Source organism: Melozone crissalis, unplaced genomic scaffold (assembly GCF_028551555.1).
Source record: "Melozone crissalis strain CALT ecotype California unplaced genomic scaffold, PUWL_Pcris_2 ptg000042l_1, whole genome shotgun sequence".
NCBI classification, from domain to species: Eukaryota; Metazoa; Chordata; class Aves; order Passeriformes; family Passerellidae; genus Melozone; species Melozone crissalis.
The window spans coordinates 30,918,410-30,935,388 of record NW_026535820.1 but is presented as its reverse complement, the minus strand read 5'-3'; the positions used below and the strand labels follow the sequence as shown (position 1 = coordinate 30,935,388).

General features: G+C 45.6%; 1 protein-coding gene across 1 annotated transcript in view; it reads right to left on the bottom strand.

Moving 5' to 3' along the window:
• Window positions 1-14,966, bottom strand: part of PARD6G (par-6 family cell polarity regulator gamma) — a 63,428-nt gene extending 48,462 nt beyond the window's left edge. The window contains exons 1-2 of the mRNA XM_054285104.1: window positions 14,894-14,966; window positions 1,893-2,115 (exon numbers count right to left, since the gene is read on the bottom strand). Coding sequence (XP_054141079.1) covers window positions 1,893-2,115; window positions 14,894-14,965 — 295 coding nt within the window. The 5' untranslated portion in view covers window position 14,966. The remainder of the gene's footprint in view (window positions 1-1,892; window positions 2,116-14,893) is intronic.
• Window positions 14,967-16,979: the final 2,013 nt, after the last annotated feature.

Below are 16,979 nucleotides of genomic sequence, written 5' to 3'. Positions count from 1 at the left end.
TAGTCACCTTGTTCTCCTGTGCAGGTCTCCCACAGAAGGACCAGCACTGCTCTATCACCCCAGCAGAGCAAAGGAAAAAAAGATGAAGAGTTCACCTTCATTCTTGAAGATAAAATTTTCTAAAGGCTTTGTCTAAGCAAAGGAGATGAGCCTGACTGTTAGGGACCATCATCCACAAGTACTAATCTCAAATGTTCACCTCAGGAGTCCCTTATGAAAGTTAGCACTAAGCAAAGGGATGGACCAGAATTTACTGTTCACTTCAGCTTTATAGAGGGAGAAGGTGTGTTGGGAAAGATTTCAGGCTTTGCCACATGTGAGGAAGAACAGGCCCGTCATCCTTCATTTGTCAGCATGATTCTTTTCACAACAGGTGAAATAAAAGCTTTTTAAAAAGGAAATATTGCCCTTTTCCATTAAGGTTAAAAGTTAGAAACCTTAATAACCACCACACTTCTCCTATAAGAAGAAGGAGACTTTTTTCTATAAGAAGACAACAGTTCTCTGATTTGCCCATTTCTGTGATCAGCATTTCAGTGGCAAACCCTTCCCAGTGCAGGGTTAGGTCAGTGGTTTCAGCAGTCTGTCCAGAGCACAGACAACTGAGTTCTGAACTGGACTGATCCAGAGACACAAATAAACTTAAACTGAAGTAGGCCTGACAAAGTCATGCAAAGGATTTCTAATGCCTTGACCCACCATGAACAAGCCCTAACAAGCATTGCAAGAAGACCTAATTGGATTTGTGATACACATTTGCACTTTCTGCACAAGAACAAGAAGCAAGTTTTCTCCCATAGACATTTCCACTCACCTAATAGACCAACTAAACAAACTGCTCTAAACCCTCTTCTCAATTGGCTCTTTGAGTATCTAAAAATCACATCTAAAAGGTGGCAGACAAGAAATGTGCTCTGAAGAGACAGGAGCCACACAGTCCTAGATGTATTGGATGACACCAAATCAAACACACTCCACCAGCTCACACCAATGAGCAGGTTGGAACCTCTTGCTAAATCCTTATCAGTACACAGCAAAAGGCCAGGCCAAAAAAAAGCCACATGACTGCTCCAAGTCTCAAATCAAGTCTTGTTTCTGAATCTGTTGCTGACAAGATTTTAATTCCAAAAGCCCTGTGCTATAAATCACTTCATGGCTGAGAAAAAAAAAATTGTAGAGGAAGTGTTAACACAGTGTTAGGTTTCCCTGGGATTTAAGGAGCTCTGTGAGAAGACACCTTATTATAAAAGCCAATTCTCTTCTGAAGAGACTGCAAAACATGGTCCTTAAGGAGAATAACACACAGGCCTTAAACCTGATGTCATCTTGACATTCAGGCAGCTCTTCCCAAGGTTTGCTTGATGATTCAAAATGGGAAGAATCAGCATTCATTAGTATAAGGACAGAGGGGAAAAAAATCATAATTTGCCAGGTTAACGGAGTCAAACAAGGTGTCATTTGTGACAATATTTTTTTCCTTTCAGAACTACACATCTGTGTGCATTCACGCACAGGCATGAATAACTTGGCTACAACACTGACTATCAAGATGGATAGATCAGATCTCTAAATGTGAAGCAGTAGTACTAAGATCCCTTCCTTCCACCAAGGGGAATGGTGCACCTGGCATGCTCGGGTGATGACAGGACAGCAGCACAAGGTACATTCGCCTCAGCATGGTATCCTTCAAACACCTTACAGGCAGCACTGCAGTCTGCTCCCTGCCATGAAGCCATGCCATTCCTGCCAGCTGCAATGAAGCGCCTGTGAAGAAGAGCAAGACGGCTCCTAGATGCCTCTTACAGGATTTCAGCCTTTAAATGGGTGCCCCAAATCCACTCTTCCCCTTGCCACAGCACACTTTGAGGCACTGAAATGAAACTGCATCTTACCTTGTCTTTGGATAAAAACCCTGAGCAGTGGATGGGCACTTGAAACAGCCTTGAAGAAGTTGTCATCATTGTTAATAGGGAGAAGGTCTCCATGCACATCAGCATATCCGATCATCACTTCCAGGTTGGCTATGTGATGGATGTGAAGAATTAGTTTGTAGAAGTCTTCAAACTTTCCTGGCTTGTAGCGATCCAGAGAGAACCTTCTGAACTCTGCCCCAAACTACAAGAGAAAGCAAACAGAGCATCAGCAGATGTGTCACCACAGGCCAACGCTCCAGTTTGGCATTTGAACATGGTATGGATCACCTCTCTTCACAGAATTAGAGCCACAGGATCAATCAGGTTGGAAAAGACTTGTGAGATCGAGTCCAACTTCTACCATTCAAACCTATTCTGTGGTGAATACAGTCACATGTTGGTGCTTACAAGTCTACTAGTGGCCTTTTAGGTTGTCCCATCAGAACATAACCATGGCTACCAAGACATCACAGGTACACCCAAGTGTTCCATGTTAAAAGAAATCACATTTTTAAAATATTAAGTTTTCATTAAATCCTCTAGAGGATAACTGCATTTATAAGACTTAACTTTGAAGGTCCATCATTCATTACCATCATCTCAGGCATCCACAGAACCATTCCTCTCCAAAGCAGAAGTATTCACTCTAGTGCTTTCAAAAGAAGTTACTCAGCTATTCAAACAACCTTATAAAAATTCTTTGCACGTTTCCCATCAATACCACTGGGATCCCAACCACAAGACCTTTAAAGAAGCATGGTATGTGAGCACACAGCTTGTTATTAGAAAACACACTCACTCTACATGACCCCTGAATTTCCTGGCAACCCATGAAGCAGAAGGAAAGTTACTTTTCATGGCTTTATTTTTTCTGTCACTCCACTGGTTTTTATTTTTAAAGCTTTACAGACCATTAAGTGCTTGTCAAAAAAAAAAAAAAAAAAAAAAGCAAGGGTAGGAGGGTGTGATTTGGCACAAGACAATAGAAAATGTTATAAATCCATGAAGCTGTTTTAAGTAATTCAAAGTGACTGAGGAGAAGATTTCAATGGTCCTTATTTCTGACATTAGAAACAAAATATGCTGTTAAGAACTGGTGGGAAGAATTTGATCCTCTATTTAAGGAAATTATGATAATAAAAACAGGCATCTAGTTAGACTAAACAGCTTAAATCACCTTTCTGGTATATTTAATTTAATATTTTAGATTGTACAGCATGATTAAACTACTGTTCATCAACCAAACCTCTAAAGCCATCCTAACTCACCCTTGAACACATGGAACCACAGCCACAAATCCTAGCTGTAACTAGGACCTCATGGAAGTTCTTATTTGCAAAGTCAGCCAATACCAGAGCGTGAAACCAAAGACATAAAACTAACAAGCACGCAAAAGAAATAAGTGGGAGAATTTTCTCTAGACCAATTCTTCCTCAAAATGGAGAATGACTTGCTTAGAGGTTCTCAGCTGTTAAATCAACTATACATGCTTTTGCTGAGACTAACAAAATTATGAATCATCACCATAATCATCTTCAAGCAAAAAAGGAAAAAAAGAAGCCAACATAACCCTACTGGCTTTGGGCACAACCATGTTCTCAAATTACTTCCGCAGTTATGAAAATCCCACTCTTGAGCATCAAAGCCCAGTTGTGATCATCTGAAAGCTTGTTTAGTCAAATTATGCTGCTTGTTTGTAATATTAACTGCTAGTTCCAGTTTGGATTTCAGAGTGCCCATCCAAATGCACACAAAGCAAGCAAACCACAGCTGGTTCCAATGGATGAAAAAAGTCCTCCTTTGTCCTCCACCCCCTGCTCCTCTCCAGAAAAATGCGAGTAGCAACTTATTTCTGCGGACACACTTCAAACTGAAAAGAAAAAGCTGAAGTCTTTTTATTTAAAAAGTAACCTGAAGTTTTCTTTTTCTTAGATTCAAGCTAGAAAAAGCCATCTTCAAGTGCCAAGTTTAACGCCTAGCTACATGATAAACTAAAGGGGAAGGAACAGGACCTTTGTAGGTTTTGCTTAGAGCTGCATCTACTGTTCTGCACATCTGAAGAGGAACCTGGGATTCCTTGGGATTCCCTTAGCCAAAAAGCCAGGGCACTCAGATGCCAGTCCCAGTAACCATTTGTTTACTGGACAGCTTGTTCAGGACCATTAGCACACATGGTACTGTGGAGGAAGCAGCTACTGCGTAGTCTCACCCCAGGCAGCAAAACACCCACCCCACAAACCCCCCTGGACCCATGGGCTGCTCAGGGAACCCATCCTGCTCTGCCCAACACAGCTGAGGCAGAGCCCAGGACACTGCTCCCAGCAGGAAAGTGGCATGGAAAAGGACAGAGGAGAGAACCAAGGATGGTTCCTTGCACTTGGCTGGTATGACCCAAAGCTCAGCTTAAGTTGCCCCATGAGAAGACAGCTGGCAAAAGGGCCAAGCCTCCCAGCCTAGCCCCTGCAGGCACACTGGAAACTACTGATCAGTGGAGCCTGACATGTGGGAATGCCATTGCAGGCTTGAGGCACTGACGTTTGACAGGAATGCTGCCCAGTCAAATTGACTCGTTCACATGTTCAGCCTGAGGAAAGCCCAAGAGTCAATTTCATTTGCCTGGGAATAGCACAATAGTAAACAAATGAAAAAGATTTCACTTGTGCTTTCTGCATGACCCAGCTTTTTAAGGCAAGGGAGCTAGAAGGTGGTTCTGTAGAGAAGGGAAGAATCAAGAGATTTAAGCAGATAATGAGAATGAGTTTCTTTTTGTTTAAGGGTTAGTATTACTGTAGTAATAGTTTAGCTGATTTATTCACCCTGTGCATATAGACAGGCAGCAACCATTGTCAGCAGGTCTTTTCAGAAGAGGGGAAAATCTGCTTCAGCTCATTCACCATTCCTAATGAGGCTGATAGAGAGTATCACAGTAATAATGAGGTTTGCAGTGCCACTCAGCTTGGAGACTGGGTGCTCTGCATTGTATTCAGACAGGACTTCAAGATAACATCCACTGTGTATCTTACAGAAACTACAAGTTCTGATAGCCAAAACTACTGATCTGCTTCTCTAAGCCACAAAGTTCATCTTATCATATCCCTTCACTGAAAGATACACAAGGACTGTGTCTGCCAGCAAAGTCTCTGCCAGAACAATACTGCATTTCACTATTTGATAAACTAACAGTTTTAACAAGCAGATTAGTTTTCCATAATGAAGTAAATTACTCAGGTCTGTTTAACTAACGCAAATACTGCATCCAGTATTGCAGAAGTCAGAGGACAGAAGGAATGGAGGGAACTTAAAAAGAATTTAGTCTGACAGAGCTTATTATGACTGAAAAAAACAACAACTCAGAAAAAAATGTACATTTTGTTTCACAAAAATAACCTCTGCCCCAAGTTCCTCAAAGTATCAGCCAATCAACCAATTTGTTGTCTGCAGTTTGATGAGAAAAAGCACCCAACAAAATGCAACACATCAGGCAGGAGCCCCAAACAAAAACAGATGCCCAGAAAAATGTTCTGATAAAAGTTGTGTTAAAGAAGAAGGAAGACCCAGCTAGCTAATCAAAACTTACACAGGCTGATCAAGAGCAATCAACTGCTTTCCTTGGCTTTTTTTTTCTGGCTAAAGGGTACAAGAGGTCAGAGGAGAGGAGGGAGCAGGATTTTGAGGTTTGTTTACTTAGAGAGCTGTTGTTTTGTGAAATGAAGGAGTTATTTGCAAGCAAAAGAGGGCAACTCTTTTTTTCCCTTTAAATTTTAAGTTTCAAGATGTTTACAGGGCCAAAAATGAAGCCCTATGTTTATGAGGTGCCATCCCTCTAGTTTATTGCTGACTTTGAAATCAGGCTATTGTAATAAGAAGACATCAAAGAGCAACATTTAGCAATAAACATGAGTTACATTACCCACCTACTTCTCTCATGAAGTAAAAAAAATCAAGAACAGAAAGAAAACGAAACACTTTCATCCTTGCATAGACTGTAATTTCTGCTTACATCTGAGATTTGCAAAACTGGCAAGACCTAATCAGGCATGCTTTATCAGAGAGAATGAGCAGAGGGCAAGAAAGAGGAGGAGGGAAATGTAAATGGTTTTGTGCTTGCTGACTTCACCTGAAACTTCAGAGCTCTGCTGTCACATTCATGCCTCTGTGTCTTTGTTTCCTTTTTCTGCCCCAGTTCCACCTTTCCCAGCTCACACAGCATTCTCTGGCTCTGCTCCCAGCCTCAGAGTGGCTGTCACTAGTGGCAAGAAGCCACCAAGCAAGCAGATGCTCTCTGCAACAAGTTTTCTCTTCAAGGGCTCGCTTCAGAGCAGCTCTGTTTCACTAAAATGATCAAGCTAGGGGAAAGCGTGAGATTTTCTGCTCAGATCTTGCTATTTCTTTCAAGACAGTCACAAGAGCAAGCCAGCTTCTATTCTGTTTGCCCTTCACAGAAATCCCATCAGGGACACAGTTTCACTAGCTTCAGCCCCAAACTTTTTTCCTGATTGACATCATGCCATGCTTCTACCCTTCCTCCTTCTATTCACTCCTTTTACTCTCCCAGAGAAACACAGCCATGCTTTAGTATCTTAAATGCTTACAATAGTTTCTCTTACTAAAGAAAGTCAGCGGCCCCCCTTCTTTTTCCTGCTTCTCTGACACAATGTTTCACATCTCTGTTTGTTCAAAGAACAACCTTTGTAACTCCTTCAGCCCTCCCCAGGGGTCTGTAAGGCTCTGCTCAGGACAACACTTTTCTCTCTTCTGCATCTACTTGGAAGAGAAATCCTTCTCTCTCTGCTCCCATCACCCTCAGACCACCTCCTGCTCCTGAGATGCACCTTGCATTCAGTCTCACGTGCTTGGCTGTCAGCTCAAGGGCAACTTGAAGCCAAAGTTACCCTTTCCTCTGCCTCACCTTATTTCACAACTTTTGAGAACTAGACTACTACACTGCTTATTTAGCCTCACTACCACATGGCAGTCTGTGAAAATAGTTATCCACAAAAACAATTTTTTCAGTCTGTTTGTTTGGAACCACCATCCCTTTCTTTGCCAGCTGTGCTCCAGTAGTTCCTCTCCTATCAGGCCACCCATGCAGCTGCTTTCTCCCTGCCATCCCTGTCAGTGCTGCCTCCAAGCAGCACACTGCCAGCCCTCCTCACTGCCTCACCTCCTGAGATTTAAATCCCTAGTGCCACCCTCCTTCAAGAAACAATTGTTTTCAGGAAAGCAAAGCTTTCAAAATAAATCTGTGATTTAAGTGGCAAGTCTACCTTTCCAAAAGCAAGTATCTTACTTTTTTTTTTATTCCAGTTCCCTGCCTCCCTGGGAACAAACCAAAGTCTGTTTGCAAATGATGTAGACTGAGATGGTCCTGTGCAACACACACTCTATCACACCACAGGGCTTAAGCACAAACACAGCACAGGATGCATACAGCCATGGTCACCATCAGCATGAGGGAGAAAAGGAAGATTTGGCACCTTGCCACCCAGAGGGACAAAGCAATCAGGTCTGGTCAACATCTCAGCTTCCTGCAGAAAGGCAGCCCTGCCCTACTCCAGGTCTCCAGCGAGAGCAAACCACTTTGAGAACACTTACTGAGAGGTATCCACATGGATACAGGAAACTTGCAACCAGTAAGGGCCCTGGCTGGTTGCAAACTTATTTAAGACCCTTTTAGCTGCCGCCAGAGGCTTCCCCATGAGCTCAGTGCCAGCAACAGCTGCAGAGAAGTAATTTGATGCAGATGCACGCACACCCCTGGCCAGACCTGAAGGGGGACTGGGAACAGCTGTGCAGGGTGGAAGCAGGAGGGATGGCACAAAGCTGGGTGGCCCTGGGTCTGGTGCACCCCACCAGCCATTTCTGCTTGAATGAACTGCAGGAATTTCCAATGGGAATACATCTATACAGGGAGATTTTGCCTTTGCTTAGAGGAAGGCAACATCTCCCAAGGTACATTTCATCTTTTAACTCACGGCCTGCGATTGTAAAGGTCATTAGAGACAAGCAGTGAATCCTTGGAAAACCTTTCTTGGTTCCTAAAAGCTCAGATTAAGTGCACACAAAGTCTCTCAGAAATGGAATGATAAGGGACTACAGAGGAAGGCACTTTTAATTGCACCTCTGAAGCACTCCTTGGAGGTGGCTCGTCCTGGAGCCTGTTAGAGCCTCCACAAGTATTTTAACCTCACACAGGAGACATTCCTTTCTGACTTGGCTGTAAACAACATTTAATTTTCTGAGGTGCTCTTTAAAGTTGAAAGGTCCATTGTTCAGTGTCCTTTAGGATGTTTCAGTGTGGCGAGACTACATTTGAGAAGACTACTCACATAAGACAGACTGGCTGGACGAAGTTTTAAGTAGATCAGAAATTCCCAAGTTAATAGACTAAAAAGTATTACAAACAGGAGAGATCCTGCTGGAGGCAAGATCAAGAATGGGAAAGCATGGGAATACTGGAACACAAGATGGCAGCTTTCTGGGCAGTGCCATCCATCCAGTTAGCACAGCTGGTACCCAAGCCCATACCAATATACTTGCTTCAGGAACGTTGTTGGAGGAACTACCATCTTTCTGTGACAAGACAGACCTGAAACTACATCAGACCTGAGCACCAGAGCATGTCCTCCACCACACCATGCTCTGTGACACCAGGTAGCTCAAAGCAGTGTTCCAGCCTTCCCTGTATCTCCTGGAGGCACCACTGCTCCCACAGTGCCAGGGTACAGGTCAGAGAAGTGAGCTACACTGTGTAGGTGCTCATTGCAGCTGTCACCTGAACAGAACTATCCCAGGATGCTATCCCAAGAACTATCCCAAGTTTGTGCCACACTTTTCAGCTGAGAGGTTTGGCCTCTCGTCTGTGAAGGGCAGCAAGCACGCACAGGAACCGCTGCTGTGGCTCAGCTGAAAGCTGTGCTCGATTTCTCTCATGGCACCTAGCAGACAGACTTAGGGTTACTAGCTATCACCACTTCAGAAAGCTATCCTACTATGAAGAACAAAGATTTGTTTGTAATGAGAGAGGAACCAGGAGTTTAGTAGGTGCTATTTAGCACATCAGAATAAGCACAATCCCTGCTGTGAAAAGCCCAGCAAACTGGGAGGGAAAGGAACAGAGGCAACACTTCTTAAGAGATTGATGTTTACAGTCTCTTTCTCTTGACATGTTTTGCAACAATCCAGACTGTCTCAAGTTGCTATTACTGTGGCACACTGTCTTTATTTGAGAGGGGGAAGCACTGCGGTTTTCTGAGTCCGTGCCACATTTGGTTTGCATATAATCGAAAACGTTTTCAAGCTCAAAAACAGAAGTTAAATCAGATGGTTACAGGGCTTTTTACTGCACTTATTTTAGTTTTATGTCAGGTATGAAAAGTATGACTTTAACTTGGAAGAATCTAAAGTACTGCTTAAAATCTTTAAGCAGACTTAAAGTCTGTTTTAAGATTCTGTAGCATTTTAAGAGCGCTGGTTTTTGATCTATTTTGAAGCGTGCTACACATGGAAAACTTTTCTTAAAACTTCAGAAGGCCTGTACAGCTTCAGGGTTAGAGTGAAATCAAAGTACACAAGGCTGGAAAACACAATTTGCAGACCTCTGTCAGTTAACACCAGACAGTGCAGAACCAGACCTTTAAAATCTCTTTAGAGGGGGCTATTAAAAGTAAGCTTGCTCTTTCTGCTATTGCTGCAGTTTTAACACTGCTTGATGTTACACTTTATACATTTCAAATACACAGTGTGTGTACATACACTGCCATAGCTGAACAGTCATGTCCAGCAACAGCCATGCAATACCAGCAACTTTGGCAGGGAGGAAGATGCAAAAGGTTTAAACCATCAATCTTTATGGAACAGCACAGGCACACTTCTTCTAAGAAGGGGGGGGAAAAGCACCCACAAACTGTTTGTATGCTACATTTATCTACCAGCTGGGCAGACTTGCTAAAGCACTGACTGCTACCCATGCCTCAGACCAAAACAGTCTTTCAGCTGCGAGTGACTTCGTAAGAGCATGGAGCACAGCTGATCCCAAACGTGCTTTTTGTCTTTGAACACCGTAGCAGTATCATGTCCACTCAGGACACATCAGAAAATGATTGAAAATGTATTGATAATCCATTTGCAGCGCCCATCTAAACACCAGCATTTAATGAAAGTCAAAACAGGATGGGAAAAGAGAGTATTAAAAATATGGTTACAATTAACTGGTTCTATTTATCTTAATGGGTTTGTTTATAGCAGTAGGATGTTAGTCACGTTATTGTTAATTTGTAAATCAGTTTGCAATGCAAGGAAACATGACACTATTAGTAGGCAGAAATGTGACAGTCAGCACGTGAGTCAGGTAGCTGTGCTTTTACAAACCCCAGCCACTATCAAAAGTTCCATTGTCCGAGAGGGCTCATCAACAACAAAGGGTTCTTCTGCACAGCACTTTTATCAGGGAACGACGAGCACATTTAGCCAACTTTGAAATCATGAAAATTAGTTCTTACTAGTACATACAGTTCACAGGAGTTCATATAGTAGTAACAGAAAAACAGTACTCTGATGCTTTTAAGCCAGAAACATGGACCTGTCGGTTTCAAAGTAAAAAAAACCCAAACACACTTTCACAAACAATTCCAAGTGCTATCATTTAAAGGCCCAGGGCAATCTTATACTTCTACTATTCCAAAATTTCTAAGAGATTGGAAAAGAAATACACATTTGGGCTGGTAGTTACCCTTCCATTTGAAAAACTGCATACAGTATTCAAGGGAAGAAAAAAATAAAATCTCCTTTCACTCTGAGCAAGACAAAAGAAGATTGGCTACATGGAGTTAGAATTCAAGAGAAGTTCCACCATTAAGGTAGGAATTCCTACTTTAAAAGCATTTGTTCTCCTGTAGGCTTATATTCATGGGCAAAGAGGCCTGTAACCTCTCTGTAAAGCTAAAGACAGAAAATGAAAAATAGGTTAAGAACTCTGCCTGTGGCCACAAGATCCCAAACAAAACAAACACAAAAAGCCCCACACACTGCAGGCACTGGAGCTCTTGGTAAAAGGAAAAAAGGGGGAGAGAAAGGGTCATCTGGAAACCTTTTCAGAGATTAGAGGCAGTTTCTTGAGAGGGGACAGATACTTCACTTGTCACCCAGCAGAGAAAAGGAGCCAGTGAGTACTGGGCACATGAGAATACACAGTTGTTCTAAGCCAGCAAGCTAATGTGTTTTCAGATCCTGTCTAAAAGGGCTGAAACATTAATCCTGAGCTACAGAGACAACACCTAGATAAGAACAGAGCTTCTAATTTATTTTGTCATGAAAGATGGGATAGAAGGGCTAAGGTATAATTACAATTCAATTAATATTTTCTTATGACATGTGCCAACTTCTAAGCAGGTTTTTCTTTACCCTTCCTCTTTTCTATCTAGCAATAAGCTTTTAAGTGTTTTGATTTTAGGGCCAGCTCTCTGAGGGTGAGGGTGACAAGGGAAAAAAGCAGGGAGCTGAACAGAAGGGAACTTCTTAAAGAAGATGACTGCAGCAATTTCCACCACTGCCGGGTCTGAAGCAGAGGTGTGCACAGATGGCAGAGGGTTTTCCCCTTCAGCATTTGCTGCAGAACAGAAATCCATTAAGCTTTTGTAGCACCTTACAGTCACCCAGAGAAAAGTGACCGGGCACACACAAAAAGGCACAGGAAAGTGCCACAAAGCTCATCCTTCTGCAATGACAGAGCCAGGGAATATATCACTGCCAGTGTCCCCCCACGAAGTCACAGACATGAAAAATCCATGGACACAAGAATGGCGAGCTGAAGCATGCTCTGGGCCATGTTCCCAGCAGAGGTGATGGGTCAGGCTAGGTTCAGCAGAGCTACAGCCTGGTTCAGACCCGCAGAAATCCAATCATCCACAAACCTCACAGGCCCACTGGACAGAAAAAGAGGAATACCACCTGCAGGTTTTGGCCCAATGGCACAAGAAGGATGTTGAAAACTGGAATGAGTTCAGCCATCAAGATGCTCCCTCCTTCTCCTCCTCCTCCCTCCCACCCTCTACCCCTTCCAACACAAAGATACACACACTCTTTGTTTTTAACAAACCTCTGGCACACATCAAGAACCTTATAACTTAAGGATACTTGGGGATTTCCAGAGAAGTATCTTACCCAGCATAGTACTTAGTACTTACTGACAAACTCTCCCCTTTCAATAATCAAGGGCACAAACTGACTTCCAAGAACTTGTTTTTTTGGAGAAAATGAAAGAAATTCGGAAAATCCAGAAAAATCAGATTTCACAGGAGCCATTTTTGAGTTGTGACTAATGCAAGACACCAGCAGGATGCTTGGTTTATCCTTAAGGAAGGAACCACCTGGTTATCACAACAGAGGCAGGGATATCAAAGTTTGCAGATGCTGGGGTTATCTCCCATCCAATACCCCACAACCATTTTTTTTTCACAGAGCTCCTTCGGATCAAACTCACTCTTCAGAGGAGAAAAGCTATTTCACATCACTGTGTAAAAGCAGCACTCTCTCACACTCAGCTCCTGTGCTAAAAGGGATTCCACCTGCCCACAGACTGCCACTTCCCCAGCCTTTGAAAAGCCACCAAGAATCCCTTGATCCCGGGCCAGCAGCATGCCCTGGCGCAGAGGCTGAGCTGCACCCACCTCCGCTCACCTGGCAGCCCGTGCTCCCAGGCGATAGCTGCAAAATCATGAGTTCCCAGACTCAACTTTCAAGTTCTCCGGCAAGCCCAGGCAGGCCTCATACTTACAAAACACAAGCAACTAAGTGTTTAAAAGGTTGGCTATGTAGGGCTACCAAAAGTAGCATTACTGCACCATTTTGTTCACCCAGCCTCAGATAGTCCATGCAGACAAAAAAAACTCAACACTGTATTTCTAGATGATTACAGCAGAACACCACAGTGATCCACAGGGACAAGGCTGCCAGCATGACAACCCACCCTACAAGAGCACCGTGTTTTTGTAAGAGTTATCAGGTTTTCATACAGCACCTTGCCAGGTACCATTGGCCAGAGCTTTTCACTGGACCTCCTTCAGATCACTGAAGAGTAACTCTGTGAGAGGGAGGCTGTGAGCTTTACAGGCAAAATAAAACCATATTGCAATGTCAGCACCGACAGCCGGCTACATCAACAGCCCGGCTGTTATTGTGCCCAAGTCATGCTAACAGTAAAACTCACCAGCTCCAGGAAATTCAACAGCACAGCTTCCACTGACACACACTGCAGGGTCACAGATCATCGCTGGGTGCAGGCCCTCAACAGGGCATTTTCAATTTAGCTTCTATTTCAAGTTTTCTTACAATGCAGCAGAGTTCCCCATACTAATTTCTAGGCCACCAGCAGTGACAACCCTGAGCTACAGAAGGCCTTCAGTCCCACCCATGTAAGTTTATTTTCCTTCCCTCTAAAAATCCTCAATCATACCTAGGCTTACAATCTCCCTGCACATCACTCTGTGTCTATAGAACCAGGTAGGATTCACTTACAGAATTCCTGCAGCTGTAAGGGAAGCTCTGAACTCTTTATTATAAGGTTGCTGCTAATTGTTAATAGAACAAACTCAAGCTATGGCAACATTGAAGTAGAAGAGAGAGGATGAACTTAAAAATTCTTGTATGTGGTCAAGGCTTTAGTTTAACACTCACAGAATGTAAGGGGTATAATTCAGAAGACAGGATCTGGAGCATTTGGGAGCCACAAGGAATGTTGTGGGTGGGTTACATCTTAGAAGCAATACAAGCCAAACCAAAGCTTTCCAGCTATGGAAGCAAAATTGAACTTTCTAGGCCAATTGAGCCCTTTCAAGGGACAACAATCGATTAGGAAATAAGGGCCTGAACCCACATTTCAGGTGCCATGTTTAGAAATGATTGGAGGTTCCCTTGGATACAAGGTACTTCTCCCACTGAAGCCATCTCTGCTCCATGTGCAGCTCAAGGCCATTTGATCTGAATGCAGGTTTTAACAGCAAAAATGGACAAAAATGAGCAGCACCAAGCAGAGAGTCCCAAGGACATCACCTCCAACACCACCTCAGCAGGTGACCAGGGACTCCGGGAAAGGTTAACGTTATCCATACTCTTTTCAACTTACGCATTACTTACACCTTGCCTGTAATATGTGTATAAAACACAGGCTTTGGGGGAGATTTCTCAGTTTTGCTTAAATGCTACTAATTTTCGCCCTCAGAGGCAAGATTGTGATGTGCTGGTTCAACCGAGAGTGACTAAAGTCTCTCGATGAGAGCTGAGCACGACCAAGGTCAGGCACAGCCCCCCGGCACCATCCTTCGGGCGGGCAGCTCCGGCAGCCCGGCCGATCCCGGCTCCTGCCCAGCCCCACCAGCGGGCACAGGCTGCCGCCGGTGCCGGCATCCCGGCACAGCCGCCGCAGGAGCGGGAGGATTCCCGCAGGTCTCCCTCTGGCTCCTGCGGCTCGCACCTACGGCAGCACCGGCGGGGGGACCCGGCCCTTCTCCCTCCCGGTGCTCCTCTCCTCAGAACGCGTCGGGGCGCCCATCCCGCCTACCGGGAGCCGGTCGGAGCGCTGGGGCGGGAGCGGCACCGCGGCCGCGCCTCCCGGTGCCCCCGGGCCGAGCCCCATCCCGCCCGCCAGGCAAGGCCGGCGGCGCTTCCCGAGCCGCCCCACGAAGTTACGGCCGGGGTCCCCGCGGCGAAACAAAAGATGGAGCAGGAGCGGCGGGCGGGGAAGGGTCGCGGTCGCGGCCGGGCAGGGGCGGCTCGCCGGGAGCTGCGCCCGGAGCGCCGATCCCGCCTCTCCGCCGGCCGCCGCCAGCCCGTCCCCGCTCTGCGGGCTGAGCCCGGGACTCGGCTCCGGCCGCACCGGGCGGGGAGGGCACACACGGGGGAAGGGGCTGGGGGGCTCCATTCATTTTCGGGAGCACCGCCGGGCAGGGGCGCTCCCGGCCGAGGCCGCGCCGCGGTCCGCTCACCTTACTCTTCACTTCCACCGCGCTGCACTCCAGATACCGCAGAGTCTGAGATTTGTTGAAACTCCGGTTCATCTTCCCGGCCCCGCTGCCTCCCCTTCCCTTCCCGCGCCGCCGCCGCCGCCTCACACGAGCCGCCGGCCCCGCTCGAGCCGCGCTCCGCTCCCGCCGCGGCCACTTTGTTCCCGGCGCGCGCGCGCCAACGGCAGCGGCAGCGGCGGCGGCCGCAGGGATCCGCGCGGGGCTCGCGCTCCGGCTGGGCCGGCGGCGGGCGGGCGCCTGGGCCCGGCGGGACACGCCCCTGGACACGCCCGTCACGGCCTCGGACACGCCCCGGATACGCCCCTCACAACCCCGGGCACGCCCCCGCTCGGCCCGGACACGCCCCTCCCGGTGTGGGAAGCGGCGTCCCGGGCCCCGCCGCCGCCGCTGCCGCGCACGAAGCCCAAAGCGCCCCCGGTGGCTCCCCCGGTGTCCCCCCCAGCGCTCGGAGGTGCCCGTTGTGCGCCACAAAAGAGACCCGCGGGAACTTTTCCAGACGGCGCTGATTGTTCTTGAAAGAGGGCTGGGATCTGGAAACTACTGCGAGTCGTTAATTTGAGGCCGCAGATCACCAGGTTCGGGAGGAGAGTTTCCACCACGCCCTCCCTGAAATAAATCGGTGGACTGCCTCCCTCTGCTAGCAGCTCTCACTAATTAGGTAGGCTATTAATTTGAGAATCTCGTAGGAACTTAACTTCTTTACGTCTTCTGCCAAGGATCTTTTTAATTTTAACAGACCTTTTTCCTTCAGTCAGCATCTTTTAGTCACTGGGAGCCTTTGAAAGTGGTGTTTTTTTCCTACACAATCCTGCCCAAAACATCAAGTCGTGATGTACCGAAGCTCAGGACAGGGTGCAGACCTGTGCAACCAGTTTTCTGCTGCTCGACTTCTCCTAGGATCGTCTGAGCAAGGAGCACAAAGCCCTAACAGACATTGAAAGCCACCCATCTCTTCTCCAGGCTTGCTGGGCAGGTGTCAGTGGCAGTGATGGGAATAACCACGAATTTAGGGGCAAAAGAAAAGGACTGAGTTGACTTTTCATGTGACTACAAGTAGGAGGATCAAAGCACATGCCCCAAATATAAACCAGCTCCATCTTATTGGAAAATGGACCTGAAATGAATGTTTGCCACATGTTCTGGGCTTGCACTGTGTTTGGAAGGCTTGCTGTAAGTTAAACTGCAAAAATAAAGTCTAGAGAGCTGAGAAAGGAAATGTTTGTATGAACTTGCTCTTTCCTCTTTTCATCTTAGCATGAGCAGTGCAGCAGCTTTGCTTTCCTGCTGTGATGGCCAAGGCCAAGCTGTGGAGATACAGCATCCCCGGGGTGCTCAGAGGCTGAACAGCCCTTTTGGGATGTTTCAATGTAAAGATGGATCTTGAAATCCAGCAGCTGGATCTGTGTGATTGAGTGCTTGCTTCAACATCTATGGCAACAAGGCCAGTTCAGTGGCATGAAGTTAATCAGTAGCTGGAGGACTGGTCTTCAGTCCAGTTTTTTGAAATTTTTGTTTCAATTTCTTTGGTCTGTTTTTGGGGTTTTTTTTTTGGGGGGGGGGGTTTGTTTTGTTTGTTTGTTTGTTTGTTTGTTTTAAAGAAACAAAGTTCTCAATAGACAGAAACCAGCAAGCAATTTTGTCTTAATTTTAAATTCACTACTTGTTGTATTTGTGATTCCCATTTGAGAACTACACTTTAAACTTGCTTGTCTTTTATTTTATGCTTACTTCAGGGAGCACCAATGCTTCATTACCACCTATTTTATATTAATAAAGAGTCTTCAAACTAATAATGCCTACCAAGTTGTGTGTAACCAGAATGAGAATTCAATGAAAATGAATTAAAAATAGATATATATATTTTGGGGTGAGATAAAAGCTGGTAAGCTGAATTAATAAAGAATGAGGATACATGTTTCAAAGCACAAAACAGGGGTTTATTTACCAGCAGAGCTAAAGGGATTTCCACTCTCCCTTCCCCAACCATTGCAGATCCTGTTCATATTTCCACTACCACATGAATAGACAATCCTCTTCTTCTCATCTA